At 43.7% G+C, this 25783-nt stretch overlaps 1 protein-coding gene across 4 annotated transcripts in view; it reads left to right on the forward strand.

The window, feature by feature from the left end:
* LOC121277360 (signal-transducing adaptor protein 1-like) overlaps positions 1-25783 on the forward strand; it is a 60461-nt gene that overhangs the window by 32939 nt on the left and 1739 nt on the right. For 2 of the 4 annotated variants that reach the window (XM_041186737.1, XM_041186739.1), the window contains 7 exons: positions 1899-2030; positions 5855-5924; positions 7717-7819; positions 19864-20025; positions 21191-21253; positions 25244-25276; positions 25379-25438. In XM_041186737.1, the coding sequence (XP_041042671.1) occupies positions 1899-2030; positions 5855-5924; positions 7717-7819; positions 19864-20025; positions 21191-21253; positions 25244-25276; positions 25379-25438 (623 nt within the window). The remainder of the gene's footprint in view (positions 1-1898; positions 2031-5854; positions 5925-7716; positions 7820-19863; positions 20026-21190; positions 21254-25243; positions 25277-25378; positions 25439-25783) is intronic. The other 2 variants (XM_041186738.1, XM_041186740.1) reach the window with 2 other exon arrangements.

A 25783-nucleotide genomic window follows, 5' to 3' on the forward strand; every position in this document is an offset into this window, starting at 1 on the left:
CTTGGCATGGCCTATCCCCACTGCGGGAAAAATTGTGGAGGGAGTGGCTAGGCCCTTAAGTGGCTCACTGCAGGAGAAACTCATACAGTCTCACTCCCCAAACTTTGCTACACAGCCTGCAAATTTTTTCTCTTCAGTTCCTAACCACTGTGCAAAAAGATTTTTCCTCATGTTGCTTTTTATTCTTTTGCCCTTCACCTTAAATTGGTGTCTCTGATTCTCGACTCTTCTGTCATTGGGAACAGTTTCTCCCTATCAATTCTGTCCAGACCTCTTGTGATTTTGAACACCTCTATCAAATCTCCTTTCAACTTCTTTTTTTGAGGAGAACAACCCCAGCTTCTCTAATCTATCTTCATAACTGATGTCCATCATTCCTAGAATCATTCTTGTAAATCTTTTTTACCACCATGCCTTCATAACCTTCCCAAAGTGTGGTGCCTGGAATGGCTGAACCAGTGTTTTGTGAAGGTTCACCATACCCTCTTTACTTTTGTACTTAGTGCCTCTATTTATAAAGCTCGGGATCACCAAATGCCTTATTAACCTCTTTCTCAACACTCCTGGCCATCTTCAACAACTTGTGTGCATTCAACCCAGGTCCCTCTCCTTCTGTATGGTCTTTTGTAATTATACTCTTTACTTCATATTAAGTTGCTTCGTTCTTCCTCCCAAAATGTATCACTTCAAGCTTCGCTGCATTATATTTCATCTGCTGCAAATCCTTTGCACTTACTGGTCAAATAATGCCATTTCAATGCAGGAATGCAAAAATCACACAAAAGTTAGATGCTAAATTGACTTCCATTGTTGTGCAATGTCTGACCTTGCATTATGGAAAGAGCTTTGGCAAGGATTAGCAAGTTCCCAGTCAGGATTGAATCCTAACATCACCTGCCATGAATTTTTTGTTTTTGGTAATTATTTTTGCTCATGAAGTGGTCGCCACTGGGAACAGAAAAAAAAGTCACTCCTTCATCCTCTGTATCAAATATCTCAGGAAACACCCCTCCTCCCCCAACCCCTGCAGATGCTGGAAACCTGAACCAAACACTGAAAATGCTTGAAACAGTTGTCAAGTCAGACAGAATATGTGAAGCAAGGAAAATGTTGATGCCTCAAGCCTGGCCCTTCATTTAGAGTTCTGATAAGGAGCTTTGTTGGTTGTCTCCAGTGTTTTCTGCTTTTGTTTCAAATATTGCAGTTTCAAAAATAGTGTCAAAAGCTCCCTTAATCCTGCCCCAACATAGCTCAACCTTGGAAGTGCACCTCCTACTGTGCTAAGGTGCCATTTCCATTTACCACACCAGCCATCCATGTGGTTCCTGACTGAGGCTGTCATTATCTATCAAATTATGGTGTGGACTCAAACTGACTTGGAACTGGGTTGAGTTTGCCCAATTCATTTCAAGGACTTTAATTTTGTGCTTTAATTTTGGAAAACTTGCAAGAACTTGATTTACGTGTAATGTAAGTTCATTTTGTTGAAGTAAAGAATTTTTAATGATGTATGCATTGAAACATTTACTAAACCAGTGCATCCATCGAAAGTACCTTTGAAACCAAGCTTTCTTATGACCTGGAATGCACTGCCTGAAAAATTGGCGGGTGGAAGAAGTTTCAATAATAACATACGAAAGAAAATTGGATACAAATTTGAAAAAGAAAAAAAACGCTCAGCCATGGGGAACTCGTGGGGGAATGAGACTAGTTTGACAGCTTTTACAAAGAACTGACACAGGCAAGATCAGCCGAATGGCCTCCTTCCGTGCTGTATGATTCTATGATCTAGCCCATCTCCACTCTGTGGCCATGCACCTTGAAGTGTTGCAGATGTTACCTGTGTATGGTTGAAGTAAATGATCTGCACTCAAGGCTCGCCTTTACTGTTTCTGTAGGTGTTTCCACAAAATTTCTCGGAATGAAGCTGAAGCCATGCTGGAAAGGTACCCTGAGAATGGAAGCCTGGTACTGAGGCCTTCCACTGAGAACAAAAACTTCTCAATCACAACTCTGACCACACAAATCAGGTAAATTTAATTTAATAATTTGAGGTTGTCATAATCTATCAAATTATGGTGTGGACTCAAACTGACTTGGAGCTGGGTTGAATTTGCCAAATTCATTTCAAAGGCTTTAATTTTGGAAAACTTGCAAGAACTTGATAATTTAATACTAGGGGAGGCAATATAAACTAGGTGGTGCAATTTTAAGGGGGGTGCAGGAACAGCAAAAAATGGGTGTTTCATTATCTTTGAAAGTGACAGGACAAGTTGATAAAGCTGTAAAAAATACATAGAATCCTTGGCTTTAGTAAATTAAATCATGGAGTACAAAAACAAGGAAGTTATGCTAAACATTCACAAATCAGTGGTTAGTCCCCAGCTATTGGAGTAGTATGTCCAATCCTGGATGCTGCTCTTAGGAAAGATTTTAAGGCCTTAGATGCCTTATTTGATACTGAGGCCTGGCATGAAGGAGTGATTTTTTTTCCGTTCCCAGTGGTGACCACTTCATGAGCAAAAATGTTTACCAAAAATGCGCAAAATTTATGGTGGGTGGTGTGTGGAATTAATCCTGACTGGGAAGTTGCCAAAGCTCCTTCCATAATGCAAGATCAGACATTGTACAAAAATGGAAGTCAATTTAGCATCTAATTTTTGTGTGATTTTTGCATTCCTACATGGCATTATTTGGCCCGTAAGTGCAAAGGATTTGGAGCAGATGAAATTTAATGCAGCGAAGCGTGAAGTGATACACTTTGGGTGGAAGAACGAAGTGACTTAATATAAAATAAAGGGTATAATTACAAAAGGCCATGCAGAAGGAGAGGGACATGGGATGAATTCACACAAATTGTTGAAGATGGCCAGGAGGATTGAGAAAGAGGTTAGTAATGCAGTTAGTGATCCTGGGCTTTATAAATAGAGGCACTGAGTACAAAAGCAATGAAGGTATGGTGAATCTTCACAAAACACTGGTTCCCACTAACTTGTCACTGCTGCCGGGGCAGATGCTCCGTCTGGGAGAGGCCGTTGAACAAGAAGGTCATTCCAGGCACGACCCTTTGGGAAGGGTATGAAGGATAGGGGAAAAATGATTTATAAGAATGGTTCCAGGAATGGGAGACTTAAGTTATGTTGAGAGACTAGAGAAACTGGGGTCAGAATTTTACACACCAGCTCCCATGGGAGCAAGCAGGCAGGGGAAGGGGGCATAAAATTGGGTATGCATAGGTGTCAGGTGACCTACCCACTCTTAGGTCAATTGAAGTTCCTTAAGTGACCATTAAAGGGCCTCCTCCCACTGGTATTTTACCAGCAGCAGGGGTGTGTCAAAGCAACATCCTAAGGCTGTCAGATACACCCTGGCAGCCTGGCTGCAGGTTTGGTGTGGGAGACTCTCTTATTCAGGCACCCTGTGCCCAGCAGAGGGCCCCACCATAATAGTAATCACTGCCCCTGATCACAGCTCTCTCACTGGTATCCAATCGCAACTACCCCCAACTACCCTCGTCGGGGGCTCCCTAATTGTCTCCGATGAAACCACCCCACCTACCTTGCAGTCTGGCCTCTTCATTGCTCCCCATGGGGTACTGCTGCAGTCCCAGCAATGGCTACCACTCCCGGTGGCAATGTTGGGAGTGTAGAGCTGCTGGCCATCTGATTGGCAGGAACTCCTCCAAAATGGGAGTGGAAGCCACAACCTGAGCCACTATTCAGCCTAACAGCTGTAAAATTAGGTCGTGGCTTCCTGGCCCAACAGAGGCAGGCTCACCCCCACCTCTGCCTCCATGAAAAATTCCAGCCTGGGGCAGTTCTGCTTAGAACAGTGAAGAATAAGGTGAATTTTAATTGAGGTGTTGAAGGGCTTTAATAATATTAGGTAGATAACTCATTCAAAACTCACTCACTTGCACTGAGTTAAAATAGGACCCAAGAGGTCTGGTGACTGCCTCATAAACGTTCTACAGTGAATCTCAGAACACATCTAACCATCGCCCTTGATGTTCAATGGCATTACCAACATTGAATCCCCTACTATTAAAATCCTGGGGCTTACCATTGACTAGAAACTGAACGGGACTAGCCGTATAATACTGTGGCTACAACAGCAGGTCAGAGGCTAGGAATCGTGCAACAAGTAACTCATCTCCTGACCCGCCAAAGCCTGTCCACCATCTACAAGGCACAAGTCAGGAGTGTGATGGAATACTCCCCACTTGCCTGTATGAGTGCAGCTTCAACAACACTGAAGAAGCTGGACACCGTCCAGGACAAAGCAGTCCACTTGATTGGTACCACATCCACAAACATTCACTCCCTCCACCACCGACGCACAGTAGCAGCAGTGTGTACCATCTACAAGATGCACTGCAGAAATTTACCAAGGCTCCTTAGACAGCACCTTCCGAACACACGACCACTACCACCTAGAAGGACAAAGGCAGCAGATAGATGAGAACACCACCACCTGGAAATTCCCGTTCAAGTCACTCACCATCCTGACTTGAAACTATATCACCGTTCCTTCACTGTCGCTGGAACAAAACCCTGGAACTCCCTTCCTAACAGCACTGTGGGTGTACCTACACCACATGGACTTCAGCGGTTCAAGAAGGCAGCTCACCACCACCTTCTCAAGGGCAGCTAGGAATAAGCAATAAATGCTGGCCCATCCAGCGAAGCCCACATCCAATGAATGAATAAAAAAGAACATAAAGGAATATAAACATAAAAATTGCTGGACAGAAAATTAGTTTTCCCTCTGCCATCCAGATAATCGCATGATACGATAATAATGAAGTTGTTGACTAATTATAGCAATCAATTGCTATCAATTAATCTATAAAAGACACAAACATAATATGAGGAAAACTTCAGTGGTGGAGAGCTTTGGGAACCATAGATCCAAAGTCACCAAAATAATGTGCAAGTGTTATGAATTCTGGCCTGCTGAATATGTTATTTTGAGTTCAATGGAGTTAGTCATTCCCATAAGCAGTGTGAGCATGTCACTTTTATAGGGGGCTGGAATAGGGTAATTAATTCTCAGTGAACTTCCTAAATCTACTTCTAGGATCCAGAATTGTTACAATGAAACTGCCTTGAGATCTGGGGAGCACATTTATATTTCTCAGGATACATGTCCTTCTTCAATCTCCCTAAACAATCGAAGAAATGTGCTTTTTGATTCGATGCTGCCTTCAGTTCAAAAAGACAGTCTACCTACCATACTATTGAGCAATGTTGTGTATGAGTTTCAGTGCCGGTGTGATGCCAGGTATGTAGGATGTACGTCCAGTTCCTGATCAAATCAAACAACATGTTTCTTTAGTTTCTCATAATAGGCAGAATACAGATCGTACTCAACCACCCTTGCTTGCAAAACCCAAAACAAAGCTACGGTTAGATGTGATTCTGCATTTGGGCAGCATTTGCTGAACAATTCTGAGCTAAAAACTACACTAAGAATCAATTTAAGATAACCAGGTCATATATTAGAAAGACATACATTCATATGCCATGACTTGTCCTTTGCAAAAAAAAGGAATATGTTCAAGCCTTGCACCTTTTTTGAATTACCTGGGAGGTTGGGGAGCCTGTAGTTTCCTGTTGCTTTCTTCATGACTTTGCCTCAGTCAATCGGATTTAATTTTCCAACCAATCAGCATTCTTTTTTCCTGTAGTATAAGTTGTTGTGATTGTTTGAAATTTGGCATTCTTGTGTTTGTCCGGATGAGTGCAAGACAAAAAAGTCTTGGTGACGTGTCTCTATTTTCAGCAATATTCAAGTTCCGTGCTTTCAATTTGTTTGTATTTACATTTAATCATAGTTCAAACTTATCTTTCAGCAAGCGAGTCATAAAGCATTACAAGGTGACCTGTGAAGATGATGGATTTGCCATCCAGCTGGACAATCCAGTAGGTTTCTTGCTTAATTTATGCTGAAATCTCACAGACTAAGACCTCCATATTTTATCATGCACATATGACTTCTATGCAATGAATGCACTTTGCGGGCTATGGCTAAAAATAAAAAACATATTCAACAGTGACTACACTTCAAAAGTACTTTGTTAACTGTAAAGTTTTGAGGTGTCTTGTGGTTGAATGTTTGGTTGAATCTGAAACTGGAAAGAAAGGACAAAAAATTTATACAATTTTAAACTTCGGTAATTTTCAAATCTTTGTGTAGAGTAAGCGTTGCAAATATTGGCACAGCTGTTGGCAATCACTGCAAATATTGTCACGACCTTTGACACCTTGCAAAAAATTGGCACATTCCTGATGACCCATCCTAACTTCTGAAAGACAGTGCTAGCTACTCAAAGATAGTAAATGATCTGATTGCAATAAAGCAATTTTTAATAGTGTGCATAAACATGAATAGTCTGCTGGGAATACAAGAGTTTCTGGGATAGTGTTCACAGCTCATGATATGATCAGTTCGAGAGAGATTCAATTAATGTTCACTTTATGGTTTACAGGCCACAGTTTGATAATGTTTCTGATGGACTCCAGCTGGAGAAAGTCACCAAAGATTATCTGCTGGTTCTCCCAATTGAATGGTGAAGACACCCTGGTTATTCATTTATTTGGAGTTTTCGTGGACCTTCCACCGAAATTGTATTCCATGCCCAAAGGGCATCAGGTGCCCTATAGGATTTTAGAACATCCCCTAGCTAATGGGAATTTATGGCATCCTCTGCCAATGGAACTTTGATACATCTTTTAGAGCCAATGGGGACTTAGTGCATCCAATATCCAATATGGTTTTGGTGCATCCTCTGACCAATAGGATTTTAGTACCTCCCATGCCTATCCCCAATTGCCGTGAGTGTGTATCTGGAATTACATGTAGACCAGGTCAGATGGAGGTGGCATGTTCCCTTTCCTGAAGGGCATTCATGAACACATTGACATCTTTATGTTGTCATGCCTTCTATTAGCATTTTTAGTACTAGCTTGCTCTGGCAGTTATATCCATTGAGCATTTTTAGAAGATTTTTTAAAATTTCACTTTTGGCACAGATTATTATTATTGATGAATTATTGTTATGTTCTCAGTCTGGGAGATCATTCTTGCCATGTTTAATGTTATACCACTGAGCTCGCAATGCTCATCGACTTACTAAATGATTGCGCTTTTTGCCTTATTGTTTGTATTTCACTGAAAAGAAAGGAGGAATTTAGCGTGACAGCAAGAAAGTCAATCTGAGTACTTCCCTTGGCTCCATTCATACTGGAGAAGATATATACTATTGTCTTCCTGCAATACTGCTATCCCTAATCTTAAGGAACATAAAGAGCAACAGAATATGTCAGTCAGACAGGATGGATGCATGCTAAAGCTGCAAAGTCAGAATTAGCCTAAAAGTGCCATTCTGTTGACTCAGAGCTCCTGGTATGTTAGCTATTTTCAATTAAGTCGTTTCTTGCTCTATTGAGCTAACCTTTATATCCATTCTATGAAATAAATGAGCTGCAGCTTGCTTATACATTATCATTAATTAGATTTTTATTTCATTTGGATACTCCAGATAAAGGTGAAGATCTGTAGTACAAGGTTCTCTTACAAGGAGAGAACATGTGGCACCTGTAGTTGAGCTTTAAAAGTCTATATATTATAGGTGGTAGATAAGACCAAGGAAGATAAGGAATTGTGATTTGAGGTCTCTTAACTCAATAAACAGCCATTTCTCTTGTTCCATAGGTCAAATACAGCACCCTTCAGGAAGTTGTTGATCATTTTATAAAAGAGACCAATGGAACTTTGAAACCATACTTAGACTCCAACATGTATGCCAACAGAATTGGTATGTTTATACATCCACATTGTGTATGGGCCTGGGTATCTGCAACCAGAGGTGGATTTACAATGAAACGCACTGTGCCATGGCATGGGGCCCCCGAACAATAGGGGAGGACCAAAATGAATGAGTTTCAAAACATTCAAACTGGGTGCATGAACTGATACTGCATTTGCAAAGTTAAAATGGGAAACGCCAAATAAATGAGTTATTTTTGGGACCAAGCCTTGTGTGTGATGGGAATGACAGACACCCAGGGTGGTCGCGGCAACATCTCTGCCTCTGATCAGCTACAAAAACATACCCAAAGAAAACACCTTTCAGATGCACTTGTTTTACTGACAAAGTCATTTCACAAAGTGGGTCTGCCTCAGTCTCTGTCAAACCTTCAGAATGTAATAGTAAAACCTTGCTATTCCACCAAGAAAGCAGCGCTTAGAAAAGTAAGTTTGAAAGGAGATTGCAATGTTCAGAAATTATATTAACAGATAGCTAGGAATTGCTCCTTTTCCAGCCAGGTTGCTGCAGCAATTATATTTCCCCCTTTTTTGACAAATCCCTCTCCTCCCACATACATTCTTTCTCTGATACCAGATGTGCCACTTGCTAACAAGCCTAGAGCAGACCGTAACACACTAGGGCACATGGTGAGCCAACTTGCTTTACCCAACAATAGTGAAGTCTGTCCACTCCCCTCAGCCCATGATTGTCAATGCAAGTCGGGAGCTCACTCACTGGTTGTTTGAATGAATAGCCAGGGCCACAGGTTAAAGGCCCCAGTGCTAGCAGTCTGGCCTCTGGATCAGATGGTTGTGGGTTCAAAACATTCAAACTGGGTGCGTGAGCTGATGCTGCATTTGCAAAGTTAAGAAGGGAAGCGCCAATTAAATTAGTTATTTTTGGGGCCAAGCCTTGTGTGTGACAGGAATGACGGACACCCAGGGTGGTCTCAGCAACATCTGCTCCTGTCCAGACAGACACTCCAGGGAAGGATGGTGTGATGCCTCCCTGGGGCCAGGGTCATGGATGTCACTGAACAGCTGCAGGGCATTCTGAAGGGGGAGGGAGAACAGTCAGAGGTCGTGGTTCACATTAGTACCAATGACATAGGTAGAAAGAGGGATGAGGTCCTGCAACAAGAATTTAGGGAGCTAGGTAGCGGATCGAAAAGCAGGACCTCCAAGGTTGTAATCTCTGGATTACTGGTGCCACATGCTAGTGAATATAGGAATAGGCGGATACAGCAGATGAATGCATGGCTGAAGGAGGGTGCAGAGGGAATGCTTTAGATTCCTGGATCACTGGGTCCGTTTCTGGCAAAGATGGGACATGTACAAGTCTGACAGGTTGCACCTGAACCGGAACGGGACCAACATCCTTGGTGGGGGTTTGCTAGTGCTGTTGGTGGGATTTAAGCTAATTTGACAGAGTGGAGGTATAGTAGGGGGTAACAAAACCAAAAACAAAAATTGCTGGAAAAACTCAGCAGGTCTGACAGCATCTGTAGAGAGGAAGACAGAGTTAACATTTTGATTCTATATGATTCTCCATCAGAACTCTAGTGAAGAGTCATACGGACTCGAAATGTTAACTCTGTCTTCCTCTCCACAGATGCTGTCAGACCTGCTGAATTTTTCCAGCTAATTTTGTTTTTGTTTTAGTTTCAAATTTTCAGCATCTGCAGTATTTTGCTTTTATCTTAGTATAATAGTGGGTGATGTGCTGACAAGCAAAAGAGAAAAACCAAGCCAGTCTGGAAGGCAGAGCATTTATAATCAAGTTAAGGCACAAAGAAGCATGGTAAGGCTGGATGGCATTTATTTTAATGCAAGGAGTCTTGCGAGTAAGACAGATGAGTTGAGTTGATTAACACATGGGGATATGATATCATTGCTATCATGGAGACATGGTTGAGGGAGAGGCAGGACTGGCAGCTCAATATTCTGGTGTATAGAATCTTCAGGCAAGATGGGGGGGGGTGCAGGGGGAGTGTAAAAGAGGAGGTATGTCGCAGTATTGATCAAGGAGTCAATGACTGCATTAAGGAGGGATGATATCTTAGAAGGTTCCTCAAATGAGGCCAAATGGGTAGAACTTAGAAACAAAAAGGGGGCAATCACATTGCTGGGAGTGCACTATAGATCCCCAAATGGTCAAGGAGAGATAGAATGGCAGATTGATATAGGCAAATCTCAGAAAAATGTAAAAATAATAGGGTAATAATAGGACGGGATTTCTACTTCCCCAATATTAACTGGGATAGACAAAGTGTGAAAGGCTTAGAGGGGGAAGAATTCTTAAAATGTATCCAGGAAAGCTTCTTAAGCCAGCACAAGAGAAAGGGGCGATGCTGGAGCTAGTTTTAGGGAACGAAGCCAGGCAAGTGGTAGAAGTGTCAGCGGGGGGGCATTTCAGTGGTAGTGACCATAACCCAGTAAGATTTAAGGTAGTTATGGAAAAGGACAAAGGTGGACCAGAAATAAAGGTTCTGAATTGGGGGAAGGCCGATTTTAATATGATAAGACAGGATCTGGCCAAAGTGAACTGGGAGCAGCTACTTGTAGGAAAATCTCCAATAGCAGTGGGAGTCATTCAAAAAGGAAATAGTGGGAGTGCAGGGCCAATATGTTCCTGTAAAGGTGAAGGGTGGGATCAACAAACCAGAGAACTCTGGATGTCACAGAATGTACAGGATTGGATAAGGAAAAAAAAGGAAGCTTATGGCAGATACCGAGGGCTCAAAACAGCAGAAGCCCAAGAGGAGTATAGAAAGTGCAAGGGGTTACGTAAAAAAGAAATTAGGAGAGTGAAGAGATAGCATGAAAAAACACTGGCGGGTAAAATGAAGGAAAATCCAATGAAATTTTATAAGTATATTAGGGGCAAGGGGATAACCAGGGAAAGAATAGGGCTCATTAGAGATCAATGTGGCAATCTGTGTGAGGAGCCGGAAGACGTAGGTGAGGTTTTAAATGAGTACTTTGCATCTGTATTCACTATAGAGAAGGACGATGTAGGTATAGAAATCAGGGAGGGGCACTGTGATATACTTGAATGAATTAGCATTGAGAGGAAGGAGGCATTAGTGCTTTTAGTGGGCTTAAAAGTGGATAAACCCCCAAGCCCAGATGAGGTGTATATCAGGCTGCTGTGGGAGGCAAGGGAGGAGATTGCAGGGGCCCTGACATTAATTTTCAAATCCTCTCTGATCACAGAAGTGGTGCCAGAGGACTGGAGGACAGCGAATGTGGTACCATTGTTCAAGAAGGGTGGTAGGGATAAACCAGGGAACTATAGGCCAGTGAGTCTAACTTCAGTGGCAGGGAAACTTTTGGAAAAAATTCTGAGGGACAGAGTTAATCTCCACTTGGAGAAACCAGGATTAATCAAGGAAAGTCAGCATGGCTTTGTTGGGAGGAGATCATGTCTAACAAATGTGATAAATTTGATTGAATTTTTCGAGGGTGTGACTAGGTGTGCAGATGAAAATAGTACAGTTGATGTAGTCTACATGGACTTCAGTAAGGCTTTTGACAAGGGAGAATGGTCAAGAAGGTAAGAGCCCATGGGATCCAGGGCAATTTGGCAAATTGAATCCAAAATTGGCTTAGTGGCAGGAGGCAAAGGGTGAAAGTCAAAGGTTGTTTTTGTGACTGGACGCCTGTGTCCAGTGGCATACTGCAGGGTTCGGTGCAGAGTCCCTTGCTGTTTGTAGTGTACGTTAATGATCTAGACATGAATGTAGAAGGTATGATCAGTAAGTTCGCAGATGACACGATAATTGGTAGTGTGGTAAATAGAGAGGAGCAAAGCCTTAGACGACAGGACAATATAAATGGGCTGGTAAGATGGGCAGAACAGTGGCAAATGGAATTTAATCCTGACAAGTGTGAGGTGATGCATTCTGGGATGTCTTAACAAGACAAGGGAGTACAATGAATGGTAGGACCCTAGGAAATACAGAAGATCAGAGTGGCATTGGTGTGCATGTCCATAGATCCTTGACTAGGACAGGTAGATAAGGTGGTTAAGAAGGCTTATGGGATACTTGCCTTTATTAGTCGAGGTATTGAATACAAGAGCAGGGAGGTTATGATGGAGATGTATAAAACGTTATTGGCGACATCTGAAGTACTATGTGCAGTTCTGGTTGCCACACTATAGGAAGGATGTGATTACTCTGGAGAGGGTGCAGAGGAGATTTACCAGGATGTTGCCTGGGCTGGAGTGTTTCAGCTGTGAAGAGAGACTAGATAGACTGGTGTTGTTTTCCTTAGAGCAGAGGAGGCTGAGGGGGGACCTGATTGATGTGTACAAAATTATGAGATAGGGTAGATAGGAAGAAACTTTTCCCCTTAATGGAAGGGTCAGTACCAGGGGGCATAGATTTAAGGTAAGGGGCAGGAGGTTTAGAGGAGATTTGAGGAAAAGTTTTTTTCATCCAGAAGGCGGAAGGTATCTGGAACTCACTGTCTGAATGAGTGATACAAGTGGGAACCCTCACAACATTTAAGAAGTCTTTAGATGGACACTTGAAAAGCCATTGCAAACAAGGCTACAGGCTAAGTGCTGGAAAATGGGATTAGAGTGGATAGGGACTTGAGGACCAGCACGGACATGATGGGCCGAAGGGCCTCTTTCCATGCCATGTAAAAGATCCCATGAGTCTATTTTGAAGAACAGCAGGTGAGTTACCCTATGTGTCCTGTCCAATATTTATCCCTCAGTCAACATCACACAAAACATATTCTGGTCATTTTCACATTGCATTGTGTATGGGACCTTACTGGGTACAAACTGGCTATGGAGTTTTCCCATATTCCTACCTCAAAAGTACTTCATTGGCTGTACAGCTTTGGGACTCCTGGTGGTCGTGAAGGGCGCTATATAATTGCAAGTATTTAAATTTTGGTATGTCTATGAAGTGGTTTAAAAAGTACCAGCCCACCATGCTGGGACAGGAGGAATTGCAGTCCACACTCATGCTTACTGCTAGCTTCTTACCTCAATAATACCAAATTAGACTCAATGGCAGGAAATAAATAGAGGCAGATTCGCCTGGCACTACTCTGGGCTACATCCTATCAGCTGGTTTCATAGTCACACCTTCAGAATAATTCCTTGGCTCTTACTCCAGGCATCACGTCCAGTGCAGAGGGACACCAGAAACTGGATTGGAAAATGGACCATGGTTGGATATTGGAGAAAAGGAGCTGGGCAGCCCCGGAGCCTTACTCCGCACATTCCCATTCTCTCTTTATAATTCGCAAGCTATGATGGGGAGAGGAGTTTCAGTAAAACGTCAGCCAGTTTGGTCAGAGGTTGAAATATTGACCTTGAGCTGAGTTTTAATTTGATTTTAATTTAAATGATTGTAACGTGGGCCAGCCTGAAACCATAACAGCAGCTCACGCTCTTCCACTGAGCGACACTGTGTGAGATTTTCCAGTGAGTGATGAGATCTCTGTAAAGTGCAATGTTTCTCGGATCTCCTAGGTAACAGATGTGTTGTCAGTGCTGTTTGACCTCAGTAAACTGTTGCCACTGGAGCAGGGCTCCGACCTGCTGTCTCTGTCTCTGTACAAAATTATAGCAACAGACTGACATATCGATCTTCGAGTGGGCATCCAGTCAGCTTCTCTCCCTTACCTGCAGACGCTCTCTCTCCCTCTCTCTCTCTCTCTCTCTCTTTTTCTCTCTGTATAATCTGTCCTTGGTTTTTGGCTTTTCTTGTCAGCAAGTTCCATGTTTACTCGCTTTGTGTCGCAATATTTACCATCTTTCCCCTCATTCAGAAAAGAGGTAAGCTTAGATTTCAGCAAGTCAATTATTCATAAGGCACCTTTTTACAAGTGAAGGAGCACTGATCAATTTGTGTATTTCCTTAGTTTCACTTTTTCAATTCTGGGGGAGCGGGGGTGTCCGGAGGGGGTGCCAAAAAAGAAGCTGAACACAGGGCCATACTAACGGTAAATCCGCCACAGTCTGCAACGTCTATTATTGTGTCTCAGTAAGAACATTCTAATTTAAACTAGCAATGGGGCATGTTTAAAGAAAAGAAAACAAAAAAGAACTTAGATTCATATGGTATCTTTCATGGCCTCAGGACATCCCAAGGTGCTTTGTAGCCAATTAAGTACTTTTGGAATTTAGTCACTGTTTCAATGTAGAAAACATGGCAGCCAATCTGCACACAGCAAACTCCCACAAACAGCAACATGATAATGGTCAGATAATTTTTTTTGGTTGAGGCATAAATATTGACGAAGAAACTGGACAGAACGCTGTGGGATCTTTTATGTTTTCCTGCGGAATGGACAAAGGGCTTTAGTTTTACGCCTCATCCCAAAAACAGCAGATCCGGCAGTGCAGCACTTTGTCAGTGTTGCAGTGAATTGTCACAGAATTGTTAGCGTGCAGAGGGAGGTCATTCTGCTCATCATATCTGCACTGGCTCTCCGAATGAGCAACTCACTTAGTGCTATTCTCCTGCCCTCGCCCCGCAATCCTGTATATTCTTCCTCTTCAAATAACAGCCTAATCCCATTCTGAATGCCTGCACCATGATTGGACAAGTTGGGACTGTTTTCCTTGAAGAGAAGGCTGAGAGGAGATTTGATGGAGGTCTTCAAAATCATTAAGGGCCTGGAAAGAGCAGATAAGGAGTAATGGCGAAAGGATTGACAACAAAAGAGTACAAATTTAAAATAGTTGGCAGAAGAAGCAAAAGCAACGTGAGAAAAAAAATTTTTATGCAGGAAGTAAAGGTCTGGAATGCACTGCACACTGGATTTTTTTGCTCGAGCCTCTGGTCATTATCAGATTGCTGTTTTCTGTGTCCAGTTAACTGCCACACACAGGGGACAGGCATCTCACCCAACCTCTGTTCCATCTCTTCTCATCACATGCCTTTCTTCCGTCTTCATACAGGCCAAGCTGGTGCACAACAGGTGTGAGAGAGTGCTGACGGGGGGAGGGACATCCAACATCCACGGCCTCAGTGCATTCGAGGAGGCTGCAGCTGAGCTGGTTGGGGAGGACAGGGAATGCTCCCATGGGGAAGGGGAGATCGGCCTCTCCTACCAATCCAGTACGGATCACAGCGCCATCAGTTCATCAAATACTGACAGTCACAGTGAATCACATGCAGTCTTATTTAGCTCATTAACTGAATCCCTCTTTTCTATTTTCTAGGCACCAGCAGATCCAGGCCCCCAAACCATTCCAGGACCACCAGTGTGAGCCCCCAGACCTCATCCGAGGACAAAGCTCTGGAAGAACCGTCACGGCACTCACTCACACCCTTCACCAGCTCAGAGACACACACATCGGTGGGGCACAGCTATAGATTAGGCTCGGGCTCATTTTCTGGGGAACACCTCACTGAAACATCCCTGCAGCAGTCAGAGGCCGGGAGAGCCCAGGTCACCGACACCTGCTCGCTCCGAGTCAGATGATGAGCCTCTGGTTGCGGCTGCCAAATCAATGCTGGAGATGCAACGACGGGCAGAGAAACGTCAGGCAGAGATTCGGCAATCGCTCAGCAGAGCAAATGATGGAGGAGTCCATCCGTGTTCTGTCTGATGTTGTGGCTCCGACATGTGAGCACCTCAAGGTCACCATGGGATGGCTGACAACCACGATGGAGACATTGGCCCAGCAGTTCTTGCTGGATTTGTGCTTGGCCATGCACTTCACAGCCACACACGCTGGTGTCACCGTCAGGATGTGGATGACATGGCTATGAGGCACCTTGACCCCCCCTTCAGGTGCACCATCTCCTGCAGGAGTCAGGGTGGGGCCTCGGGCACCCACAGGGAGGATGAGCACTGCTCAGACAGCCCGGGAGCCTCCTCTCAGGACACTCCAAGGTTGTGCAGTCGCTCACAGCCCCCTCTGCCTGTGACCCCATCCACTCCAGCTTCTCAGGCCGCCGAGGGTGCTTCTGCCCCTGAGCAGGTGACACTTATCAGGCCGGGGCCCTCCAAGCCTTGGGCTACCAGAGGACGTCTGCCAAGGACATTGCAGACATCAGGGCGTAGCAGTCAGCAGGCTGCCTCCAACTCTACTGCGCATGTCAGGGCTGCACCCAGACACAGTGTAGAGTTAGGAAATTTAAGATAAATTAATGTCACTTTTGGATCATGGGTGTGTTATACATGTTGCACTAAATTGCACTTTTGTTAATACATTTGATGGTTGTGTGAATGTTCCTGTCAACTGAAGGCATTGTGATTTTGTACTTTGGAGTCCTCTTATTTCAAGGTTTAGCCTTCCTCCCACTCAGTGATAGTGTCCCACTGTCAGATTAACATCCCTGTGATGTCAACCTCAGTATAACTAGTATCCACAATGTGTGATGTCTGGGAGATGTGGTCAAATTTTTATTGGAAATGTGTGATGGAAGCGTTTCCAGCACTTCTTCCTCAAAGAATGCCATTGAGTGATGGCAGGTCATCAGCATTGATATTCTAGCAGCATTTGTGTCTCCTCAGTGGTAGTGGCAGAAGAAAAGACGTACGGGAGGAGGGATCCCTCAGCATGTCCACAACTCAGTCACAGCAGTGTTTGCATCATTAGATGGGGTGAAGGCTTCAAGTCTTCTCTCGCATCGCTCGAACAAGAGTAGACTCTCAGTTTCCAGAGTGACCTCACTCACAGAGCCCCACAGACCAAAGCAAAGATCATGGCCTGGTGACTCATGAGGCAAGTGTGAATGCGGGACTCATTCTTGCTGCAAGTGGGTGGACATTTCCTGAGTTGAAAGAAGATAACATTGAGGGCTAGGAGAGATGGGGCCATATTCCCTCACTTAACTTTACTCTTCCTGGAACCTGTCAGCAATTAACGTATCTTGGGCACATCTCCCACGTCATCCTTCCTCCATGGCATAATCTTGCTCATGCTGACCCTTCTAAGGTTCCTGGACCTCCAGATCTTCATCCTCCAATGAGCTCTCATCCTCCTCCAGGTCATCCTCTGGCAGGGTTCACCTCTTTGCATTGCCGGATTGTGAAGGGCGCAGCACACTGCAATATTGCGGGAAACCCTGTTGTGAGTGTACTGGAGTGGGTTATCCAAGCATCTGAAGCGCATCTTCAGAAGCCCTATTGTCTGCTCTATAAGGGAGCGTGTGGAGCTGTGAGCAGCATTTTTACCTGTCCTCAGAACAACTCTGAGGGCGATGCACTGGTGTCATCAGCCAGTGTTTCAGTGAGTATCCCTTATCACCAAGCAGCCATCTCTGCAGATTTAAAGGCCCCTCCAAAATCTCAGGCACCTGGGAGTGACTCAGGATGTAGGAGTCATGGCAACTCCCAGGGTATTGTGCACAAACGTGCAGTATGTGCTTCTGGTGATCATACACCAGTTGTACATTGATGGAATAATAGCCCTTGTGGTTTATAAACATTAGGGGCTGCTGCCATGGAGCCTGTATAGCCACATGGGTACAATCTATTGCACCCTGCTTCCTTGGGGAGCCTGAGATGGCGGTGAAGCCGGTGAATCTTGCAGCCTGGCTATCTTCATCCGGAGCAAACCTGATATAATGATGGGCCTTCCTGTGACCCCCTTTACACATTGATGTGTCGCAGACTGAGAGATGCTGCACATGTCACCTGTTGATCCCTTTAAAGAACCAGAGGCCAAGAAAGTGAGTGCAACAGTCGCCTTCAAAGCCACTGGCTGGGGATACCCTCCAACTCCACCTGTCGTCAGGTCTTCACAAAGAATGGGGCAAATGTGATGTACCAGATCGCAGGTCAAGTGCAGACATGCACAGCATTGCCTCTCACTCATTTGTAAATAGGAGACTCTTGGATGATAAACCTTAGGTCTGGTGAGTTGCCCCTATTGTCTGGGTCTCTCCTCCTGACCCTCCTGTTCATGCTCTGGCTGCACTTGACCTTGTCTCTCCTGCTGGAACTGCGCGCAGAGTCGCCTCTCCCTCCTCCACCTCCTCCATTGCATTAGGACCCTAACAAGCCCTGGATCCATTTGTGCTTTTACCTTCTCTTTGAAAGGAAACATTGAAGATATTAATGATTCAAGGGGCAAGAAAGTGAAGCTCAGAAGATTACACGTTTGGAGACTGTAAGGGTCCATAGCTTTTCCTGCCCTACTTGCATGGCAGCTAATGCTGCCTTGTCCCTGAGACACTAACACACACATTGAGGTGACCAAGATGGCATCGCTGATATATAACATCTTGAGCCCTGTGTGAGATGCTAAAGTTTAATTGAGATGAGTGACCCAACCTAGCTCTGTGCTCCAATCTCTGATGTGGCATATTAATGACCAATCAGTTGTTCATGGCCAATGAGTGGATGCCCTTTGGCCCATTAGGAGTGTCACATCTGGAACACATACAGACCTTCATTGATGGAATGCTATATATGATACAGCTGTGACTCCCTCACTATTGTCTACATTCCCAAATTCTACGTTCCTATCTGTTATTCTTGAGATGCAGTAACTGTGATGTGAAGCCACTGAGTCCTGAGTTGCCCTTTAACAGTGCTAATGAAGCCATTGGCTTTCAGTGTCTTTCATCACAAGGAGGTCTTTCTCCTTTCTTTCTAAGCTGAATCCTGCTCACTCGGCGGCAACAAGAGCTTAGAGGACGACCCTAGAAAGGCCCCCTCATGTTCTCCCTTCCCCGACTACCATTCTACAGCCTTCCCTCCCCATTGCCTTCCTCATGTTTGTCAGCCCGAACCCTTGCCTCACAGCCCACCCCCAGTTGAAGTGCTAGTCACTGAAAGTGGAGGCCTGCATGAATACCACAGCATTCCTTGGGTCAATGAAAGCAAAGAGAAGGAGCAGACCAACATTACAGCCCCAGCAGAGTGGCGATCATCGCAAAAAGACTGGCGCAGCGCTATGGCAGGTATGTTCCATTTACCTCGAAGTTACCAGCGGACTGAGGTCTGACTTGTGCACCCCCCTCCCCCCTTTTTTAAATGGGTTTGACAACAACGTAATTTGCTGCTGACATGACGGAAGATTGGAAGGCCTGGCAAGATTCCGGCCAGCAGCTGTTTTAATGAGCGTTTGTGACATGTTAATGAATGTAAATGGTGTTCACACCACTCGTCGGCGGGGTAACCGACCCACCATGAAAGCACTGTCGGGGGAACTGCGACCTGTTTTTACTGCAGCAGGTTTCCCAGTTTGCCTCCTGATAGATTCTCCACTCAAGCCATGAAACCTGCTGCGGGCAGGAAGGGAGAATTCGCCCATTGACTGATGGTCATGAAAAGTGCTATATAAATGCAAGTCTTTCTTTCCTTAAGAATTATTCCTAATCTGGACAAAAAATAACTCATCAATCAGCTCCTTCCCTTGTACAGACATCAGTTTAGGTGTTTTTTTAACCTGTCTCCCTTACATTCATCCCCCTTCTTAGTTTATATTTATTTGTGGATTCTTTTTAGCCTAGAAGTTACTTAATGGTTTGGCTAACACCAAAACACAAATATTAACCACTAAGAACATTAACCAATAAATTTAGTGTAACTTACCTGCAACCTGTACACTCTGTGCTGTCTATGACATTACTTTTTGAAATATTCCATTTGCTTCTGCGGTGTCTGTGGCTCTGTGTCTATTATATTGTTATACCATTCGTAAAGAAATAGGAACTAATTATTTTGGGAATGTACATCCGGGGTGCCATACTTCACTGCTGCACTGCAGTCATGTTCCGAGTAACAATGCAGCTGTCTATCAGCCAGATGGAGAGCGGAAAGAAATACATTCGATAAAGCTCCAGCATTTTGAGTCTAAAGTGTGATTACTCCTCACTTATGGGAACCAGAAGACATGACAGCGCTCTATAACTTCTGTTGCTGCTGACTCTCCCCCACTGTTTAAATTTTCCATTCTGTTGCTGCCGATTGTCGGTTGCTGTTAAACTGATTAGCTCTATGCCGTTCTCTCCCAAAAGTCTCAGTTATCAATAACCTTCAGGTTTCCACAGAGTCAATGTTATATCCAATTATTTCCAAAATGTGACCTGTTTTTTTTTGCCTTTGTTCTCATTTCAGCGGTGTCCAAAGGTCAAAGCACAAAGGTACAAAAGAAGCCAGTGCCTATGTCAAGAGTAGCCCCAATTCAACGTTCCTCAAAGCTACCATCTGACTATCCAGACACCCCAGGATTGATGCAAAAATCATACAAACCTCAACGAAAGCTGCCTCTCAAGCCAGGCATGGTTCATTGATTAAGTCGTGATTGTCATTTCATTTAACTATGTTAGCAAAGAGCTGATTATGAAATAAATTGAAGGTTACAGGGATGGTTACAGTAGAGACAAAAAAGATTTATAAAGGGCATTTAGCCTGGTCTTTTCCAACAGAAGATATAATTTATGGACTGTAGCAGATCACGATTAGTTTGATATCAATGGGAATTTCACTCACTACATTTGAAATGTGGAGAGAAGTTTCATAGTGGATGTTTCTTGGATGATTTTCCTGCTGTTCTACACTGTTGGAGAAAGATCGAATAATCTAGGGAAAGGTTATGGCAGTATAAATCCTAAATAGGGTGTGTTACAAAGAAAGGGCTGGGTTGGCTGACTGGCCTTATTCTATTCTGTGTTCTTAAGATAAAACATCCATAACAATCACTGAAAACCAAGTACAACACATTATTAACAACCCAGGAATCCAATGACTCTCAATATCTGGGTTAGGAATAGTTCATTTGAAGTCACAATTCGCCATAAAACAAATTAAATCCCAGATTTGGTTTCTAGTCTTTGCTGAATTTGCTTATATTCACCCAAAAGGCATGAGAAGTGCTAAGATTGGATCTAACATCCCCATGCTGGAGGGGCAGGTGAGTGCTGGAGTGGGAGGGGGTGGGGGGGTGGCATTGTGGAGGATTAATGAAGAATGGGAGCCAAAGGAGAAGTTGAAACAGCTAAGGTTTGCAGTCTTGGTGGATATTATACCATGCACAGAAACAAGTGTTTTTGTTTTAATTCTAACTCAGGTATTGAGTTCAAGTTTGAGGCATTTGGAAATAAGGGAGAAATATTTGTGACAGACTAAGATTAAGATCTTCAATATTCTTGCACTCATCAGGACAAATGCAAGAATGCCAATTTTCAAACAATCACAATAATTTATACTACAGGGGAAGAGAGTGCTTGCAACCAATTAACATTCTTTTCTCCAATACTATAAATTGTTGTGATCATTTGACATTTGGCATTATTGTGTTTGTCCTTCTGAATTCAAGATGAGAAGCTTCGGCAACATGGCTCTCCTTTTACCAATATTCAAGTTCTATACTGCCAAATGACTGACGTTATCTTCAATAATGTAAAATAGAAAGTGTTTGATCATTTCTGTTTTATCTTTGCAGCAGAGGGGAGCAGCAGAAGTCCGGTCAATAAAGAGTCTGAACCAAGTTACATGAATAATGAATGTAGGAACTGTGATCTAGTTCTGTCTATTTTTCTTCGGAATTACATTACTTTTGTGTGATATTTTGTTCACAAAGTTCTTAATTTCAATGTTAGCAATATAATAGAAATTATAACACTTCTTTAATCCCAGATATGACTAATGGTAACTCTACCGGTCATTGGTTATATCCTCACGTGCTTCCACAACTGACGGGTCTAAGATTATCCAATTATTTCCGCATTCAATGAGCGATTATTTTTAACATTGAAACAAAGCCTCTTTGTTCATAAAGATAGCGCCTTGTAGAGGCATGCAGGATACAGTTTGAGGGTCCTTTGCTGGTGAATTATTCAATCAGTTTAGTTATAAAATTAGCAATTTTAACAATTTCAAAAAATAGACAAAAGCTATTTTGGGAACCACAAAACAACCCAAATAAGCAACTGGCAAAAGAAATAGTAGGCTGCAGTATGGTGAGCCTAAATTGTTGTGGTGTTTATAGGATGAAGATTGTCTGTTCCCTATAAAGTTTTAGCAAATGGTAAATAATATTTTTTTTTATTCATTCGTGGGCATCGCTGGCTAGGCCAGCATTTATTGCCCATTTCTTGAGAAGGTGGTGGTGATCTGCTTTCTTGAGCTGTTGCAGTCCATGTGGTGTAGGTACACCTAGAGTACTGTTAGGGAGGGATGTTCCAGGAATTTGATCCAGTGACAGCGAAGGAACAGCGATGTATTTCCAAATCAGGATGGTGAGTGGCTTGAAGGAAACTTCCAGGTGCTGGTGTTCCCATGTGCCTGTGCCCTTGTCTTTCTAGATGGTAGCGTTTATGGGTTTGGAAGGTGCAGTCTTAGGAGCCTTGGTGAGTTCCTGCAGTGCATCTTGTAGATGGTACACACTGCTGCCACTGTGCGTCAGTGGTGGGGAGCGTGAATGTTTGTGGATGGGGTGCCAATCAAGCCAGCTGCTTTGTCCTTGATGGTGTTGAGCTTGTTGGATGTTGTTGGAGCTGGACTCATCCAGGCTAGTGGAGAATATTCCATTATACTTGTGACTTGTAGATGGTAGATGGGGAGTCAGGAGGTGAGTTACTAGCCTCTGATTTGCTCTTGTATCCACCATATTTATATGGCTAGTTTGGTTCAGTTTCTGGTCAATGGTAACACCCAGGATGTTGATAGTGGGGGATTTAGCAATGGTATTGCCATTGAATGTCAAGGGTTGATGGTTAGTTTCACTCTTGTTGGAGATGGTCATTGCCTGGCAGTTGTGTGTTGCGCATGTTACTGACCACATGTCTGCCCAAGCCTGGACATTGTCCAGGTCTTGCTACATTTGGACATGGACTACTTCAGTATCTGAGGACTCACGAATGGTGCTGAACATTGTGCAATCATCGGCGAACATCCCCACTTTTGACCTTATGATGGAAGTAAGGTCATTGATGAAGCAGCTGAAGATGGTTGGACTGAGGACACTACCCTGCGGAACTCCTGCACTGATTTTCCGGAGCTGAGATGATTGACCTCCAACAACCACAACCACCTTCCTTTGTGCTAGGTATGAGTCCAACCAATGGAGAGTTTTCCCCCGATTTCGATTGACTCCAGTTTTGCTAGGGCTCCTTGATGCCACACTCGGTCAACTGCTGCTTTGATGTCAAGGGCAGTCACTCTCACCTCACCTTTGGAGTTCATTTCTTTTGTCCATGTTTGAACCAAGGCTAATGAGGTCAGGAGCTGACTGATCCTGGAGGAACCCAAACTGAGTGTCAGTGAGCAGGTTATTTCTAAACAAATGCCGCTTGATAGCACTGTTGATGACCCTATCAGCACTTTACTGATGATCAAGAGTAGACTGATGAGGTGGTAATTGGATTGGATTTGTCCTCTTTTTGTGTACAGGACGTACCTGGGCAATTTTTCACATTGCTGTAGATGTCGGGATTGTAGCTGTACTGGAACAGCTTGGCTAGGGAGGTGACACATTCTGGAGCACAAGTCTTCAGGACTATTGCCAGAATATTGTCAGGTCCCATAGCCTTTGCAGTATCTAGTGCCTTTAGCTGTTTCTTGATATCACGTGGAGTGAATCGAATTGGCTGAAGACTGGCATCTGTGATGCTGGGGACCTCTGGAGGAGGTCGAGATGGATGGTCCAGTCGGCACTTCTGGTTGAAGGTTGTTTCAACTGCTTCAGCCTTATCTTTTGCACTGATATGCTGGGCTCCACAGCATTGAGGATGGGGATATTTGTGGAACCTCCTACTCTAATGAGTTGTTTAATTGTCCACCACCATTCATGACTGGATGAGGCAGAGCTGCAGAGCTCAGATCTCATCCGTTGGTTGTGGGATCTGTCTATCAATTGATGCTTATGCTGCTTGGCATGCAAGTAGTCCTGAGTTGTAGCTTCACCAGGTTGGCACTTCATTTTTAAGTATGCCTGGTGCTGCTCCTGCAATCTTCATTGAATAAGTGTTGATCCCCTGGCTTGGTGGTAATGGTAGAGTGGGGGATATGCTGGACCATGAGGTTACAGATTGGTTTTGAGTACAATTCTGCTGCTGATGGCTCACAGAGCCTCATAGATGCCCAGCCTTGAGTTGTTAGATCTATTCAAAATCTATCCCATTTAGAACGGTGGTAGTGCCACATAACACGATGGAGGGTATCCTCAATATGAAGGCAGGACTTTGACTCCACAAGGACTGTGCAGTGGTCTCTCCTACTGAAATTGTTATGGACAGATGCACCTGCATCAGACAGGTTGGATGAGGTCAAGTATGTTGTTACCTCTCATTGGTTCCATCCCCACCTGCCGTAGACCCAGTCTAGCAGTCTAGCAGCTATGTCTTTTAGGATTTGTCCAGCTCAGTCTGTACTGGTCCTACTGAGCCACTCTTGGTAATGGACATTGAAGTTCCCCACCCATAGTGCATTCTGCGCCCTTACCACCCTCAGTGCTTCCTCCAGGTGGTGTTCAACATGAAGGAATTCTGACTCATCAGTTGAGGGAGGGTGGAACATGGTAATCAGCAGGCAGCTTCCTTGCCCATGTTTGACCTGATGCCATGAGACTTCATGGGCCTGGATTCCATGGGCAACTCCCTCCCAACTGTATCCCAATGTGCCACCACCTCTAGTGGGTCTGTCCTGCTGGTGGGACAGGACATACCAAGGGATGGTGAAGGTGGTGCCTGGGATATCTTTTGATTCTGTGAATATCATTATGTCAGGCTGTTGCTTGACTAGTCTGTGGGACAGCTCTCCCAATTTTGGCACAAGCCCCCAGAAGTTAATAAAGAGGGTTTTGCAGGGTTGACAGGGCTGAGTTTGCTGTAGCCGTTTCTCGTGCCTAAGTCTATGTCAAGTGGTCCGTCCAGTTCCATTCCTTATAGACTTCATAGCAGTTTGATACAAATGGGTGGCTTGCTAGGCTATTTCAGGGGGCACTTTAAGAGTCAACCACATTGCTGTGGGCCTGGAGTCACATGTAGGCCAGACCAGGTAAGGACAGCAGATTTCCTTCCCTAAAGGACATTCCTGAACCTGATGGGTTTTTATGACAATCAACAATGATTCCATTGTCATCATTAGACTTGTTAATTCCAGATTTTTATTGAATTCAAATTCTACCATCCACTATGGCGGGATTCAAACCCTAGTCCCCAGAGCATTACCCTGGGTCTCTGGATTGCTAGTCCAGTGACAATATCACTACGCCACCACCTCCCACTAATTGAGATTTACTATTCTATTCAAATCCTTTGCTGCACTCCAGGAGTGTGTATCTTTGATATGATACCTCCACCTATCTGTTCTGATGATCCTATTCAATTGTTGACATTGACACAGTAAATAGCATCACATATTTTTAAGTGACAGTGACTTGTGTGCCAGACTGTGTAAATGTGATACAGTTGGTCAGTGTGCACTGTGATACATCACTCTAGGTTCAGACATGCTGATTACTGTACTATAATAGACTTTTCTTTGTCTGTTTCAGTTCTTTTAAAAATCAATCAGTTGAACATAGCGGGTGAGTGGAGAAAACCATGTTTGTACCTGAATTTATTTGCAAAGTTTGTGTGATTAACATATACAGTTTGAAAAATGTAATTTGTCTTTTGGTTTAATGCAGGTGACAGGCCTCCCAGCCATACTCCTGCAAAACCAAAATCACCTCAGCACTTTCCTGCAGGTATTCTTGCAAGTTTTCATTGCATTTCCTAGTTTTGTTTATAAATTGTTTTATTTTTCACTGAGGCACACCAAAAATAATAACAATTTCCACTGCAATAGAAAAGGCTAATAGAGAGGGTTTTTTCTGGGTGAATTGGGAAAGATGATTTTCCCTAGTCAGCGAAGAGAGATGACTAATTTTAAAAATGTCATGAGAAGACCGAGGACGAAGATTAAAAAAATCTTCTTTATTCAAGAGATTGACAGAGCATAAAATATTTCCCCACAAGAAATGATTGGGGCAGAGCTCATTACATCTTATAACGAAACTTGAATAGATAACTGAAACAGGGAAAAATAGAGG

This window comes from Carcharodon carcharias, chromosome 4 (assembly GCF_017639515.1).
Source record: "Carcharodon carcharias isolate sCarCar2 chromosome 4, sCarCar2.pri, whole genome shotgun sequence".
Lineage (NCBI taxonomy): Eukaryota > Metazoa > Chordata > Chondrichthyes > Lamniformes > Lamnidae > Carcharodon > Carcharodon carcharias.